This window comes from Portunus trituberculatus, chromosome 49 (assembly GCF_017591435.1).
Source record: "Portunus trituberculatus isolate SZX2019 chromosome 49, ASM1759143v1, whole genome shotgun sequence".
In the NCBI taxonomy this organism is placed as follows: domain Eukaryota; kingdom Metazoa; phylum Arthropoda; class Malacostraca; order Decapoda; family Portunidae; genus Portunus; species Portunus trituberculatus.
Genome location: NC_059303.1, coordinates 2,439,046 through 2,454,363, shown reverse-complemented (window position 1 = coordinate 2,454,363; position 15,318 = coordinate 2,439,046). Strand labels below are relative to the sequence as shown.

Sequence of the window (15,318 nt, the reverse complement as noted above, 5' to 3'; positions counted from 1 at the left end):
TGGCAAGCCACACACTATACACCTGCTACCAGACGCCAAGCCCTATGCATGTCACACACTGGCCTCTGTCCCTAAACACTGGGAAGCAGAGGTGAAGAAACAGCTGGATGATGACGTCAGGATGGGGATCTAGGAATCAGTGCCAGTGGGAGAGGCTACAGAGTGGTGCGCGAGGATGGTAGTGGTGGCCAAGAAGTCAGGGCAGCCCAGGCGCACCATCGATTCCCAGAAGCTGAACGCAGCCTGCAAGAGAGAAACCCACCACACCCCGACACCATTTGACATGGTGTCTGGGATCCCACGTCACACCTATAAAACTATTGCAGATACACACGGGGGGTTCCACCAGGTCCAGCTACATGAAGCAAGCAAAAAACTCACTACCTTCATCACACCATGGGGCCGATACAGGTACTGCAGGACTCCAATGGGCCACTGTGCTGCCCCCGATGCATACACCAGACGGTTCGATGAGGCCATTGCAGGGATTCCAAGGAAGTTTAAGTGTGTTGATGACACGCTGCTGTTTGACCCCTGCGTAGAAGAGGCATTCTAGCATGCATATGACTTCCTTGAGACATACAGCACAAAAGAAGTTACCCTCAAGCCAGAGAAGTTCAGGTTTGGGAGGAGAGGTGGATTTCGTTGGTTTCCACGTTGGGTGGGACGTCTAAAAGCCCACAGAGGAACGACTGTCTGCAATCAGAAACTTCAACATGCCCGCTGAACCATCACTGACCGACATCTGCTCCTGGCATGGGTTCGTCAACCAGCTGGCACCCTTCCTGGCCACCACACCAGTCATGGAGCCATTCCGCAAGTTACTTCGGAAACCCCAGGGCAAGGTGTACTGGGATGGTACCCTGCAAGAGAAGTTCCAACAAGCAAAGAATGTGATCTGCAGCCTTGCTAAGGAGGGATTAACGTATTATGACAAGGACAGGCCCACGGCAGTGCTGACTGACTGGAGCAAAGTGAGCATTGGGTTCGTGATATTGCAGCAACATTGCCACTGCCCAATGAGAGAACGCCCATTCTGCTGCAAGAGTGGGTGGCGCCTCGCGCTGTGTGGCAGCCGTCACCTCACACCTGCTGAGGCAGGGTACGCACCAGTAGAGAGGGAGGCACTCACAGTCGCTTGGTGCCTCTGCAAAGCGCGCCTGTTCCTACTTGGGTGCCCCAATCTCCTGATCATCACAGACCACCGTCCGTTAGTTAAGCTGCTGGGGGAGAGGGCGCTGAAGGACATCGTGAACCTAAGGCTGTTCTCACTGAAGGAAAAAATCCTACCATACAGATTCCAAATTAAGTATCTCCCTGGGAAGTGCAACTGTACAGCTGACTTCTTATCATGCTACCCTGCACTCTGTGAGCCCCCAGAGACTAGGGATGAGGAGGATGCAAGTGACATGGAGGCAGCTATGGCAGCAGCAGCAGTGGCCGCACTTGACTGTGGTGACGTCATTGTGCTCGACAACGCAGCGGTAGTGCAGGGGACCACAGATGATCCAGAGTACCAGCTGTTCATTGCCAAGGTGACCGCAGGCGATTGGCACCCGCACCGTGCACAGGAGCTGACCTGCCTTTGCCAGTACTATGGAGTCAGGACAGGAATGAAATTTGTGTAAATCGGACATTCCCATTTGTCGGGCCAACTTTTCCCCTATCAGTCCGAGTTAATGAGGGTCAACAGTACGTCCATACCAAACCACATTTCAAAAACAATTGAAATAAGAGCTGTATGACATTTTGAATGCAATTCTGTGCACAATGTCATGAAGTCATGACATCATTACTCTTTCATATTCATATTCTTACACATCAAAGACAACTGTTGGCTGATAATATTCTAAAAATTTCAAGTCATAAATCCTATAACTTTCTTAAAATTAATTTTTCAAATCTCAACTACAATATGCCCTATAACTGGATGATGGACCACTGAACAGAAAGATAAATGAGGACAATGATAAGAGACACCCTATCAAATTGGAGCACAATTACTAGTGACATACCACAGGGTTCAGTGCTGGTACCAATTATGTTCCAAGAACATATTAAACCAGGGGTTTTCAACCTGGGATACATATACCCCTAGGGGTACATGAGAGGAATTTTGGGAGTACTTGCAGGTTTCTTAAAATGCTTCAGTTTTGAATAACTGCAAACCTGTTTATAGTATTCAAAGTGGCCTACATGTGCTAGGATAGACGTCTTCTCCACTGGAACCAGGACACTTTAACAATGTTAACAAGGAAACTCTTGGAGTTATGTCACTTGAGAGAAAGCTCTCTTGGATTACAGTTACCACACAACCTTGCAAAACTATAGTATTTAGTTCTGATTTATTATTTTTATATGCTATTCACACACACAGTGACTTACCTATCACTATTACTAGTAACAAGTTGTGACTAGCTGTAAGCAGCACTAGTTCACTGCCACAATGATCAAAAACTGTCTGATACAGTTCTGTTTTGGTAAATGTATTGCATGCTAGTCACTTAGTGTTTCCCCGTGAAGTACTAGTTCCTATCAACACTACATTATAGTGACATACTTATATTAATTGAAAATTTTGTCTGCTCCACATATATAACACAATCTAAACTTAATAAACTAAGTCAATAAATCATGCATTCATTTTTACCTTTCCTGACACTGTATTGTGGATAAGGGGTACATACCAATATTGAAAGACTTCAAGAGGTACAAAAAATTATAAAGGTTGAGAACCCCTGTATAATTTAACGATACACAAGAGGGTTTGAGTAGCTACAAAAATTTGTTTGCAAACAATGCAAAACTCTTGAGAGCAATATGGAATAAAAAGAACTGAATGGAATTGCAGAAATATATTGACAAAATTTGGGAATGGGGCCAAAAGTGGAAATTAGAATTTAATACCAGGAAATGCCATGTGATGGAAATGGATAAAAAAAAAAGTAATAAAAGATCCATATGGGAATATAAAATGGGAGAAGTTATAGTGAAAAGAGAGAAGAGAAAGACCTGAGAGTGATTATGCAAGACACCCTGACTCTAGAGAGACACATAAATGGGTAATTTGCTTCAACATACAAAACACTAACAAATATTAGGGTGACATTCAATTATATGATGATAAAGATCATAAGCACTATGATAAGACCTAGACTAGAATATGCAGCAGTGATGAAGAAGGACATCAGGAAACAAGAAAGAATCCAAAGGCCTGCTGAAAAGATGGTGCCAGAAATAAAGGATCTTGCTTATGAAGAAAGACTGAAAGTAATAGAACTACCAACTTAGAAGGATAGATGGGAAAGAGGAGATCTAATAACTGTGTACAGGTTAGTGAACCATATGGAAAAGATAGATGACAAGACCTGGTATCATTGACAGAGGATGGAGATAGACCAAGAAGAGGACACTTCAAGATCATGAAAAGTAAATGTTTGTGTAACATTAAAAAGTTTAGCTTTTCACATAAAATGGTGGACAACTGGAACAGATTGAGTGAAGAGATTGTAGGAGCAAACCAAAGTGCATAAATTTAGGAAAAGTTGGATAAAAGTAGATATAGAGTCAGGTCACTATGAGCCCTATTCGTAGCATGTAATATACAACTAGGTAAATACACACACACACACACACACACACACACACACACACACACACACACACACACACACACACACACACACACACACAGGTGGTCGCTGAGCTCCAGAGCAATCATCTATAATTCTACAGTTACCTAAGAGTAACCAAGGTGGGAAAGGAGCTGGTAATGTTTGTCCCGTCTCCATATAGTCATGTTAACTGTTGATTAGCAAAATAATGTCCAGTGAAGGTAAATATAAACTGTAGCCTGCGTTTGAGCCATCAGCTGGTTTGTTTACGTCTGCGCAACATGGCGGCCGTGAACTCGAAAGAGGAATCAGACTTCACAGGGTTTCAAGGAATAATGGAGAAGAGCACTTATGTGAAGAAAATTCTGGAGTTAGAAGGTAAAATTGAAAAACTGTTTGAAAAGTATGAGGGCCTGGAAACGAGTTATGACAATGTAAAAAGAGACTGTGCCGATATGAAGAAGGAAAATGCAGCACTGAAAGAGGAAGTTAAGCTAATTAAAGTGAATTGCGAAAAATGTGGAGAATCTCTAGGAAAAGTGATGGAGAAGCAGGCTGAATGGAAAAAGTCAGGAAGTGGAAAGAAAGGAGGTAAATTACAAAGTTGCAAGTCTGGAAAAGGAAATCAAAGAGTCAGGGAGAAAACTTTGGGCCTTGCTGAAATTATAGATCAACAGATCATAGAAGAGAAGATAGCTGAGAAAGTGGTGAAGGTTATTAAGTCAAATGAGACATTGGTGAGGGAAACTGTAGACAAAAAGAGATGTGTGGTGATATTTGGTGTGGAGGAGGATAAGACACCGAGTAAAATGGAGAGAGAGAAAACATAAAAAGGTGATAAATAATATCATTAATGTGGTGCAAGAGGAGGAAAAGACCTAGTACAAGAAATAGAGGACTTCCATAGAATTGGAAAGTTCACAAGAGAAGGTATGAGGCCAATAAGAATCAAACTTAAGTCACAAAAGGATGTAGATGAATTGGTGGAGAAGTCATGGAGGCTAGCCCAGCAGGAAACAACAAGGAAGATTTGGTTGAGAAGAGATCTCGGTGAAAAGGAAAGAGAAATGTTAAATGAGTTGAGAAAGGAGGCTTTGAAAAAAATGAAGAGAGGACAGAAGAAGAGAAGAAAGAGTTTTTCTGGAGAATCTTGGATATGAGACTGAGGAAGTGGTTCATAACCCAGAAAAGTACAGCAAGAAAGGACTAAAGAAACTTACATATGAGCGAAATGTAATGTATTCCAACATAAATGGAGTGATATCGGGATTTTAGAACTCAACGATTACTTGAGGGACAAGAACCCAGATATTGTGGGTCTTACTGAAACAAAACTGAGAGAGGAGAAGACCTGATGAAGGTTGGAGAAGGAAATATAACGTTTGGAAAAGAAATAGAGTAGGTAAGATGGGAGGAGGAGTGATGTTGCTGGTTAAAAAGATATAAAGGTGGATCAAGTGAAAAAGGTATGGGAAAGGCAGAAGTGCTAAAGATCAGAGCAGAAACTAATGAAGGAAAAAGAGGCACTACATAGTGGTGTACGTACCACCTAAGACAAATGCATGGTCAGTACAGGAATATGAAGAAATGATAAGTGATACAGGAACATGTCTGGAAGAAATGTTGGGTGGCTGTGAACGAACTATAATGATGGGAGATTTTAATTGTAAAGAGGTGTGTTGGGAGGACTGGTCAATGGAAGGATCAGAGACAACATGGGGAAATACACTATTGACACTGGCAATGGAAAATGTGTTAACTCAGTGGGTCAAAGAAGATACTAGGTTTGGAGGAGAGGGAGCATCGTCAAGACTGGACTTGGTCTTTAGTACAGAGCCAATGGTCATTGAGGAGATGAGGGTGGAGTGCCCTTTAGCAAAGAGTGATCATGCAGTTTTGGAGTTCAAGGTGATAGACGAAGAGAAATCTAGAAGAAATGAAGAATATAAAGTGGGAAGATGGAATTATGCCAAGACAGATTTTGGAAACCTAAAGAAATTCTTTCAAGAGACAAATTGGATGAAATTCAAGAGTGCTAAGGAGCAAATGAAAAGTGGAAGGAATTTATAAAAATATACAAAGAAGGTGAGAAAAATTTGTACCAATAAGACAACATAGAGAAGTTGGAAAGCAGGACTGGTTTAACGATAGATGTGAAAAGGCTAGAACAAGAAAAGAGGATGCATGGAAGAGGTGGAGAAGGAAAAGACGGATTAAGCAGTGGGAAAGTTACAAAAGAGCAAGAAATGAATATGTGTTGATTAGAAGAGAAGAAAGAAAGAAACAAGAAAAGGATATAATTGATAAATGTAAAGACCAACCAAGGCTTTTTTACAGACATGTGAACAACAACATCAAAAATAGAGAAAGTATTGAAAGTTTAGAAGTAAATGGAGTATACAGTGAAGATCCCAGGGAAATGGCAGAGGCTATGAATGGATGCTTTCGGAAGGTATTCACAAAGGAGACTGCTTTTGACAAACCACTGGTAATGGAACAGAAAGGGATTATGAAGGAGTTTCAAGTAACGGTGGAGGAGATCAAGAACATGATGGGGAGTTTAGAAGTGAGAAAAGCTGTGGGACCTGATGGGGTATCAGGATGGATTTTAAGAGAATGCAGGGAGCAATTGGCAGAAAAAGTTTGTGAAGTAATTGATGCCTCATTAAGGGAAGGCGTAGTGCCCCAAGACTGGAAAAGAGCTAACATTGTCCCAATCTATAAATCAGGTAACAAGAGAGACCCATTGAACTATAGACCAGTGTCACTTACAAGTGTGGTAGCTAAGATGTGTGAGAGGGTGGTGAAGACTAGATGGACAGACTTCTTGGAGAAAAATGACATACTTTGTGAGTGTCAATTTGGTTTTAGGAAAGGGCGTTCATGCACGACAAACCTGATATGTTACTATTCGAGGGTGATAGATGTAATACAGGAAAGAGATGGTTGGGCTGATGGAATATATCTGGATTTAAAAAAGGCCTTTGATAAGGTACCACACCAGAGACTGATCTGGAAACTTGAAATGGTAGGAGGAGTGCATGGCAGTTTACTAAAATGGATGGAAGACTTTTGGTAGGAAGAGAAATGAGAACAATAATTAAGGACAGACCATCAGAATGGGGATTGGTGGAGAGTGGAGTTCCACAGGGATCAGTGTTGGCACCAGTAATGTTCGCAGTCTACATAAATGACATGGTGGATGGGGTGTCCAGTTATGTGAGCCTATTTGCAGACGATGCAAAATTGTTACGAAAAGTGAGATGTGACAAAGATTGCGAACTACTCCAGGAAGACTTGGACAGAATATGGAAATGGAGCTGTACATGGCAAATGGAGTTCAACACGACAAAATGCAAGAAAATAGAGTTTGGCAAGAGTGAAAGAAGAATCAGGAGTATGTACAAGATAGGAAATGAAGACATAAAACCAGTCATGAAGAAAAAGACCTTGGGGTGACAATTACCAATGACCTATCGCCAGAGAGACATATAAACAAAATAATTGGAGAAGTATTGAACTTATTGAGGAACATAAGAGTGGCGTTCGTATATCTAGATGAAGAAATGATGAAGAAAATAATTACTGCAATGATAAGACCGAGGCTTGAATATGCAACAATACAGTGGGCTCCGAACTTAAAGAAACACATAAGGAAACTAGAGAAAGTACAGAGGGCTGCAACGAAAATGGTGCCTGACTTAAGAGATTTGACTTATGAAGACAGACTGAAAAGAATGCAACTTCCAACCCTGGAAAACAGAAGAGAAAGGGAGACCTGATAGCAATATACAGAGTGATGATTGGCATGGAAAAAATGGATAGGGAAGATCTGTGTATGTGGAATGGAAGAATGTCGAGAGGGCATGGGAAAAACTAAAATGGCCACTTATAGGAGAGATGTGAAAAAATATAGCTTCCCTCATAGAAGGGTGGAAGCATGGAATAGTTTAGACGTGGAAGTGGTCAACGCAAGGAATATTCATGATTTTAAGAAAAAGCTGGACATTAATAGATATGGAGACGGGACAACACGAGCATAGCTCTTTTCCCGTATGTTACAATTAGGTAAATACAATTAGGTAAATACACACACACAGATTAGACAAGAGACAAAGGCACTGACATATATGTACACATGTAAATATATCAGCTCCTTACTTGATGAAGCAGTTTTAATACCATATTTCTAATGAAAAATTATATGTTGTACTTTTTTCATGGCAGCTGTTATTGGCTAGAGCTGCCTCTGAGGTGTATCAGAGAGAGAGAGAGAGAGAAAGAGAGAGAGAGAGAGAGAGAGAGAGAGAGAGAGAGAGAGAGAGAGAGAGAGAGAGAGAGAGAGAGAGAGAGAGAGAGAGAGAGAGAGAGAGAGAGAGAGAGAGAGAGAGACAGTGAGAGAGAGAGAGATTCACCAATCGCCTGCTGGTCACCCAGCCAGCCCTCCACATTATGGAGCGAGCTCAGAGCTCATAGACTGATCTTCGATTTGTACTGAGACCAAATCACACAACACACAGCACACACTTGGATGTCAAGGCCACAACGCCTCAAGTTATATCCCGTATCTACTTGTTGCTGGTTGAACCGGGACTACACATTAAGAGGCTTGCCCATTTGCCTCGCTGCACCCGGGACTCAACTTTGGCCATCTCGGTTGTGAACCGAGTGTGCTAACTACTACACTACGCGGTGTCTGGTGTCAGAGAGAGAGAGAGAGAAAGAGAGAGAGAGAGAAGGGGGGGCGTTAAGCAGGTAGGATAGGGTGGCCAATGAAAGAGGTATGACAATCATATAGATTAGGAAGAGGAATGCAGAAGTGGTGAGGAAAGGAAGATGAAGAAGAAGAAGGCAGGCTTATGATACACATCAGAGGCAGTTTTAGGCAATGACAGCTGCCATTAAAAAAAAGATGACAAAAGTAACTTTTGTTAGACATATAGGTAGGAAAACTCCTTCATTAAACAAATGAACCGACTCTACAATACAATATTATGCTTATAAAACATAATCAGATTCTGAAACATGACAAAAGTGACCATAGTGAGCATGTCTTACCTGATAATCTGACAGCTTTGTATCTTGGTACCACAGCACTGTAGCCTCGAATACTTTCACAGGACTCAGGAAGCTCTATTTTGTTGTAATCAATAACCTCCATCTTGGGGTTTATTACTAACTGTGGAGCAAAATCAAAATATACTTGGACAGACTGTATGGAGACTTCTACAGTTAGTTTTGAAAAATCTTCAATGAAAAAAAAAAGAGATATAGTGCCTTTTGTGTAAATAAAGTGCATGAAAGCTACACACAAAACACAAAATAACAACTTTCTTATCTATGCATAATATTAACAATGTAAAAGTACAAATTACAACAAACTACTTCCAGTGTTGATTTATTCTTAATGCCAGTCATTTGACATATTTGTTCCCTCAGATCAATAGAAACAATACACTTCATATGGGTTATCTATCTATCCTCGAATACTTTCACAGGACTCAGGAAGCTCTATTTTGTTGTAATCAATAACCTCCATCTTGGGGTTTATTACTAACTGTGGAGCAAAATCAAAATATACTTGGACAGACTGTATGGAGACTTCTACAGTTAGTTTTGAAAAATTTTCAATGAAAAAAAAAAGAGATATAGTGCCTTTTGTGTAAATAAAGTGCATGAAAGCTACACACAAAACACAAAATAACAACTTTCTTATCCATGCATAATATTAACAATGTAAAAGTACAAATTACAACAAACTACTTCCAGTGTTGATTTATTTTTAATGCCAGTCATTTGACATATTTGTTCCCTCAGATCAATAGAAACAATACACTTCATATGGGTTATCTATCTATCCATATAACAGGTCAGTATCCCCACAAAGAAGTGTGGCCAAACTAAGACATCACACCTCATCTAGTGGTGGGAAGAAAACAATGGAGGAAGTGTCTATCAGTGGTGGGCAGGACTCGGTATCTTGAGAACTCACGGTTCTGAGTCCAGAGGCTGGTGGATCCGTGGGAACCAGTTTCAGAATCAATTCCCGCTCTCCTCTGGGACTCAGGTGGAAAGTGCATACTGAGTCCCAGAGATTGGACTCACCAGTGCATTGCTACACGAATCCCTGCACAAGGCGAGTCTGGGAACCAAGTTTCGCTCTCTCTTAGGAGTCGGGTAGACAGAGCATGGTGACTACCAAATGCTGGATTTGACAGGCACTGCCTTTAACCCCTTCGCGCCAGATGTTAAAAAAGCCCGCCTGTATGATATACGGGTGGTAGTGCCCAGCCAGGAAACTCGTGCAAGCTTGTCATACTTGTCTTTGTGTATTATGCTGCTATTTTTTTAGTCACTATATCGCCTTCAAAGAGGAAAGTGGACGCTCTCTTCAGAGGAGAGAGAGAGAGAGAGAGAGAGAGAGAGAGAGAGAGAGAGAGAGAGAGAGAGAGAGAGAGAGAGAGAGAGAGAGAGAGAAAGTGACATTTGCTAATATTTTAGACACAAGCGGGACGCATGTAGCTTTTCTTTCGAGAGGAAGAGAGGGAGGGAGGGAAGGGAGAGGGAAACGAAGGGAGGGAGGGAAGGGAGAGGGAAACGAAGGGAGGAGAGAGAGAGAGAGAGAGAGAGAGAGATTAGAAAATTTATTGTTTTTGTGTGTGTATTTACCTATTTGTGTATTACAGGGCCTGAGCTAAGCTCTCTGTGTCCTGTCTCCTTGTCCATTCCTGTCATATCTCTCTTTCATCTGATTGACACACACCACGTCAACGACATGACTGCTCAGTTTATTCCACTTATCAATGCTACGATGGAGGAAACTGTATTTTCTCACGTCATTTAGACAGATGTCCTTTATTAGCTTTTTTCCATGTCCTCGGAGATAATTACTTGTGGTCACCTTTATCAACTCTCTATCCAGTATGTCAATCTTGTTCACCAATTTATACATAGTTATCATGTCTCCTCTTGTTCTTTTCTCTTCTAATGTGGTCAGCACCAGCTTCCTCAGTCTTTCCCCATAGTCTAACTCCCTGAGTCCTGGTACCATCCTTGTTGCCAGCCTTTGTACCCTTTCTACCTTCTTCACATTTTTCTTCATATGCAGTGACCAGACACATGCTGCATATTCTAGCTGGGGTCTTATTAAGGTGCATAATATCTTCTTCATCATTCCTTCATCTAGGTAGTGGAATGCAAGGCCAATATTTTGAAGCATGTTTTATGTTTTCCCAAAAATCTTGTTAATGTGTTTCTCTGGTGACAAAGTGTTTTGCACGGTTACTCCTAAGTCTTTCTCCTCATTGGTCTCTTTAATTTTCTCATCACCCAGTCTGTAATCCCAGTTTGGTCTGTATCTACTTCTTCCCATTTTCATAACATGGGTCTTGTCTATATTAAATTCCATCTGCCACTCTTTACTCCACTCATATATTTTATCAAGATCTTCCTGTAACTTGTTACAATCTTCCACATTCTTTACTCTCCTCATAATTTTAGTATCGTCTGCAAACATGTTCATATAACTGTCAATTCCTACTGGCATATCATTAACATAAATCAAAAACATGATGGGACCCAGCACTGACCCTTGTGGAACTCCACTGGTTACCTTCTTCCACTCGGACTTCCTTCCTCTCACCACTGTTCTCATTTCTCTTCCCATTAAGTAATTTTCCATCCATTTTGCTAGTTTATCATTTACTCCTCCAGTCATCTTTAGTTTCCACATCAGTCTATTGTGTGGTACTTTATCAAAGGCCTTTCTCAAGTCCAGGTAGATAGCATCCACCCATCCCTCTCTATGTTGCAGTATGTCAGTCACTCTTGAATAAAAACATAATAAATTGGATACATACGATCTTCCTTTTCTGAAATCAAACTGTCTTTCACTCAGAATGTTTTCACTTTCTAGATACTCACTCCACTTAGCTTTAATTACTTCTTCACATACCTTGCACAATATACTAGTCAACGATACTGGTCTATAATTTAGCGGTTCCATTCTACTACCATTCTTATATATAGGCACAATGTCAGCTCTTTTCCACTCTTTCGGGACTAATCCTGTTCGTATGGAGGTATCCACAATATCAAATATGGGGTTCAACAATTGATCCTTACATTCTTTTAGCAACCTCCCAGATATGCCATCAGGCCCCATTGATTTATTAATATCCAGATTGCTTATAATTTTCCTTACATCTTCCTTAGTAACCATGATGTCCTGCATTTGCTTTATTTCCGTAGGCCTTCCTCCCATAAAATGCTCCTCCTTTGTAAACACTTTGCAAAAGTTGTCGTTCAAAATTTCAGCTATCTCTCCAGCATCTTCATATACTTCTTCCCGTTTTTACCTTTTCTATTGCCTCCCTTTTATTTAGTTTTCCATTTATGAATTTGTAAAACATTTTTGGGTCACTATCACAGTTTTCCACCACCCTCTGTTCATATTCCTTCTGTGCTGTTCTCCTTACTTCAACATATCTATTCCTTGCTGTTTTGTAGCCTTCCCTTGATAATACATCACTGCTTTTCTTAAGTTTCTTCCATGCCTTTTCTTTGTTCTTTTTTGCTTCTTCACAATTTCTATTAAACCACTGTTTATTATTTAAAGTCCCTTCCTGTAATATGGCACAAACTTTTCACAGCAGAGTTATACAAATCCATAAATTTATCGTATTTCAATTGCATATCCCTTTCCTGGTATACCACGGACCAGTCAATTTCATTAAAGAACTCCCTTATATGGTTATAATTTGCCCTAGTATAATTTAATTTTTCCTCCCTGCATTCCACAATCTTATTCGTGCTTAATTCTGTATCCAGCTCAAAGCTTAGGACATCATGATCGCTTTTCCCCAAGGGACTTTCATGTTCAATTTCCTCTTTAGAGAGATTCCCCTGGTAAATACCAAATCCAACCTTGCTGCAACATCCTGTCCCCTGCACCTTGTTGGTGATCTCACCCACTGTGCCATCAAGTTATTTGTTGCTACCTTTAACAATTCTTCTGCCCACTCACCACCTTTCACCACTTCATAGTCTTCCCACACTATTTCTTTGCAATTAAAGTCTCCAACTATCATCACTCTATCCTTTCTGTTGAGTTCTTGCTTCATTCTGTCTAGAGTATTTCTCATCACCATTTGGTACTGTTCATATTCCCAAGCACTGGTTCTGGATGGTATGTATACTGTTATAATATTAATGTCCCTCTTGCCATCTGTTATAAGCATACTTATCACTTCCTCATTTCTCTTACTATAGTTCACCTCCTTCACTATCAGATCATCCTTAGTAAGAACCATTATACCACCACCACCTTTATTTTTCTATCATTTCTCCATACTTTGTAGTGTTTTACAACAAACCAGTCTAGCTTTATTTCGGCCTTAGCTTTGTTTCCACTACACACATTATGTCCGGTTTGTTATTTCTTAGGTAATCCATACATTCTAGCCTCTTAGACAGAAATCCATCTATGTTCGTGTAAGTCACTTTTATTCCATTCCTAGTCTCGTTCTTCCATGTAATGCCTATTCCGTCTGTTTTATCCACCACTTCTTTAGCCTCCCATTTCTCATCCTCCAAAAAACTTGATCTTTTCCTCCTCTGTTCTTTTGTCATTCCTCTCCTTCACTTCAGATACTAGCTCCTTCATCTTCATTCTCTCATCTTGTGACATATTTCTTCTTATGTAAATTGTTTTGGTTTCCTCAGAGTCCTTAAGTTTCCAAGCCCTCCTCAACAAGGCCTCCGCTGCCACCTGAGACTTTAATTTCAATTTTAATGGTCTATTCTTGCCTTCCTCAAAAGCTCCCAATCTCACACTTTCTTCTACCTCAGCATATAGGTCCTCTTCTTCCACAGAGATCTTGTTCAGTAAAGACTTAATCTTGTCATTTTCCTTATCCCTCCTGTCCTGCCAGTTCCTGTTAGTTTCCTCCCGCAATCCTATTATGATCACACATTTTTTTCTTTTCAGCAATATCTCTCACCACATACTCATTTTCCTTTAGTGCCTTTACCATTTCCCTCTGCGTAATCCCTTTATTTTCCTCTTCCTGCTTTTTTACTATCTCTAAACGACCTTTGTACCTCCAGATGTTCATGATTCACTTCTTTCATCCTAGTGTCAATTAGATTAAGACATTCCTCTTTCTTCAAGTCCCCTTCGGATATTTTTATCTCCATTTCCATGAGTTTAGCCTTCATTTCTTTGCATTGTTTCCTTAGTTGTTGGTTTTCTTTCTCCATCTCTACTTTTTCCTTCAACAGCTCTTTATTCTCTAGCGTTAACAAGTAGATCTCTTTTTTAAATGAATCATTCTCGGCTAGAACTCTATCCAGTTTTTCTTCTATTGTCAAAATACTTAGGAACTTACACTCCAGCGCCTGGATTCTTGCATCCATGTCAAGTTTCTGCAGTCCTTTTGGCATAGTAATAAAACCTTCTAAGTCTCTAGTTTGCCTGGACGCCATTTTTGTTGTTGTCAGCTGATTACGGCCAGAGCGATCACCGTCCACACTCCCCTCTCAGAGATCACTCTCCATATCACTCACTTTCAACACTAAGAGACAGTAGGACATTTACGGACACAGAACTTAGAGTTACCCGGGCCCTGTAATACCATAGGTATTTTCTTTCTTCCTGTACGCAGCCGGAGACGAGCCGTTCTCTCTCAACGACAGCGACGGTTTGTGTCTTGTGTGTGTGTGTGTGTGTGTGTGTGTGTGTGTGTGTGTGTGTGTGTGTGTGTGTGTGTGTGTGTGTGTGTGTTTTCACGAATGTTACAAGGCGGGACTCCCGCATGTAACTTATCTTTCGAGAGGGAGAGGGGGATGGAGGGAAGGGAGATGGGGAGGAGAGGGAGAGAGAGAGAGAGAGAGAGAGAGAGAGAGAGAGAGAGAGAGAGAGAGAGAGAGAGAGAGAGAGAGAGAGAGAGAGAGAGAGAGAGAGAGAGAGAGATGGGAACAGTCTATGCCATTGGGTAATTTTAGACACAAGGCAGGATGCATGTAGCTTATCTTTAGTGATTGGTGGAGACAAGGATGGTGGGAGGAGCACTAGGATTTCAAAGACAGCATACAGCGTGTGTAGTTGGTATCCAACACACTATACGGGTCAACTGAACTGAAGAAAGCTCAGAAAAGAAATATGACGCCTACGTAGGCGTCACCGTATTTGCTACTGGGGCTTCATGACGCCTACATAGGCGTCACCGTATTGAAGGAGTTAACAAGTCCTAGCGAGTCTGGGAGCTGTCTAGTTTTATCGATTACCAAGTAATGAAAATATTGAGTGATCACTTTGCTTACTCTTTAGTTATCACACATAGGATTCTTTTAATAACATATGTTTATTTATCTTTGTTATCTATTGCTGAACATACGTCACTGATATACATAAAAAAACTTTGATGCATTTAACATATTCATTCACAATTAAAGTGAAATGTAAAAGTGTGGAAATATCAATTAAAAGACATTATAAGGGATAAGTTTATTTCTTGAATACAGTAATTAAGTACAGGCAACCCCCGTTTAACGAAGGGGTTACGTTCCTAAAAAACACTTCGTTAAGCGAAACTTCGTTAATCGAACCGATTATAACAAGTTTAACCCCTGATTTGAACTTCCATTGAGAGTAAGCAAAGCAAGAGTGCATCATAGTACAGTGAAAGGTTTAATGAAAGTAAAA

General features: G+C 40.7%; 1 protein-coding gene across 5 annotated transcripts in view; it reads right to left on the bottom strand.

Moving 5' to 3' along the window:
• The window catches only part of LOC123499078 (peptide deformylase, mitochondrial-like), a 61,775-nt gene that overhangs the window by 34,470 nt on the left and 11,987 nt on the right, over positions 1 to 15,318 (bottom strand). For 3 of the 5 annotated variants that reach the window (XM_045246685.1, XM_045246683.1, XM_045246684.1), the window contains exon 6: positions 8,673 to 8,793. In XM_045246685.1, coding sequence (XP_045102620.1) covers positions 8,673 to 8,793 — 121 coding nt within the window. Of the gene's footprint in view, positions 1 to 1,446; positions 1,595 to 8,672; positions 8,794 to 15,318 lie in introns of all 5 variants that reach the window. The other 2 variants (XM_045246681.1, XM_045246682.1) reach the window with 1 other exon arrangement.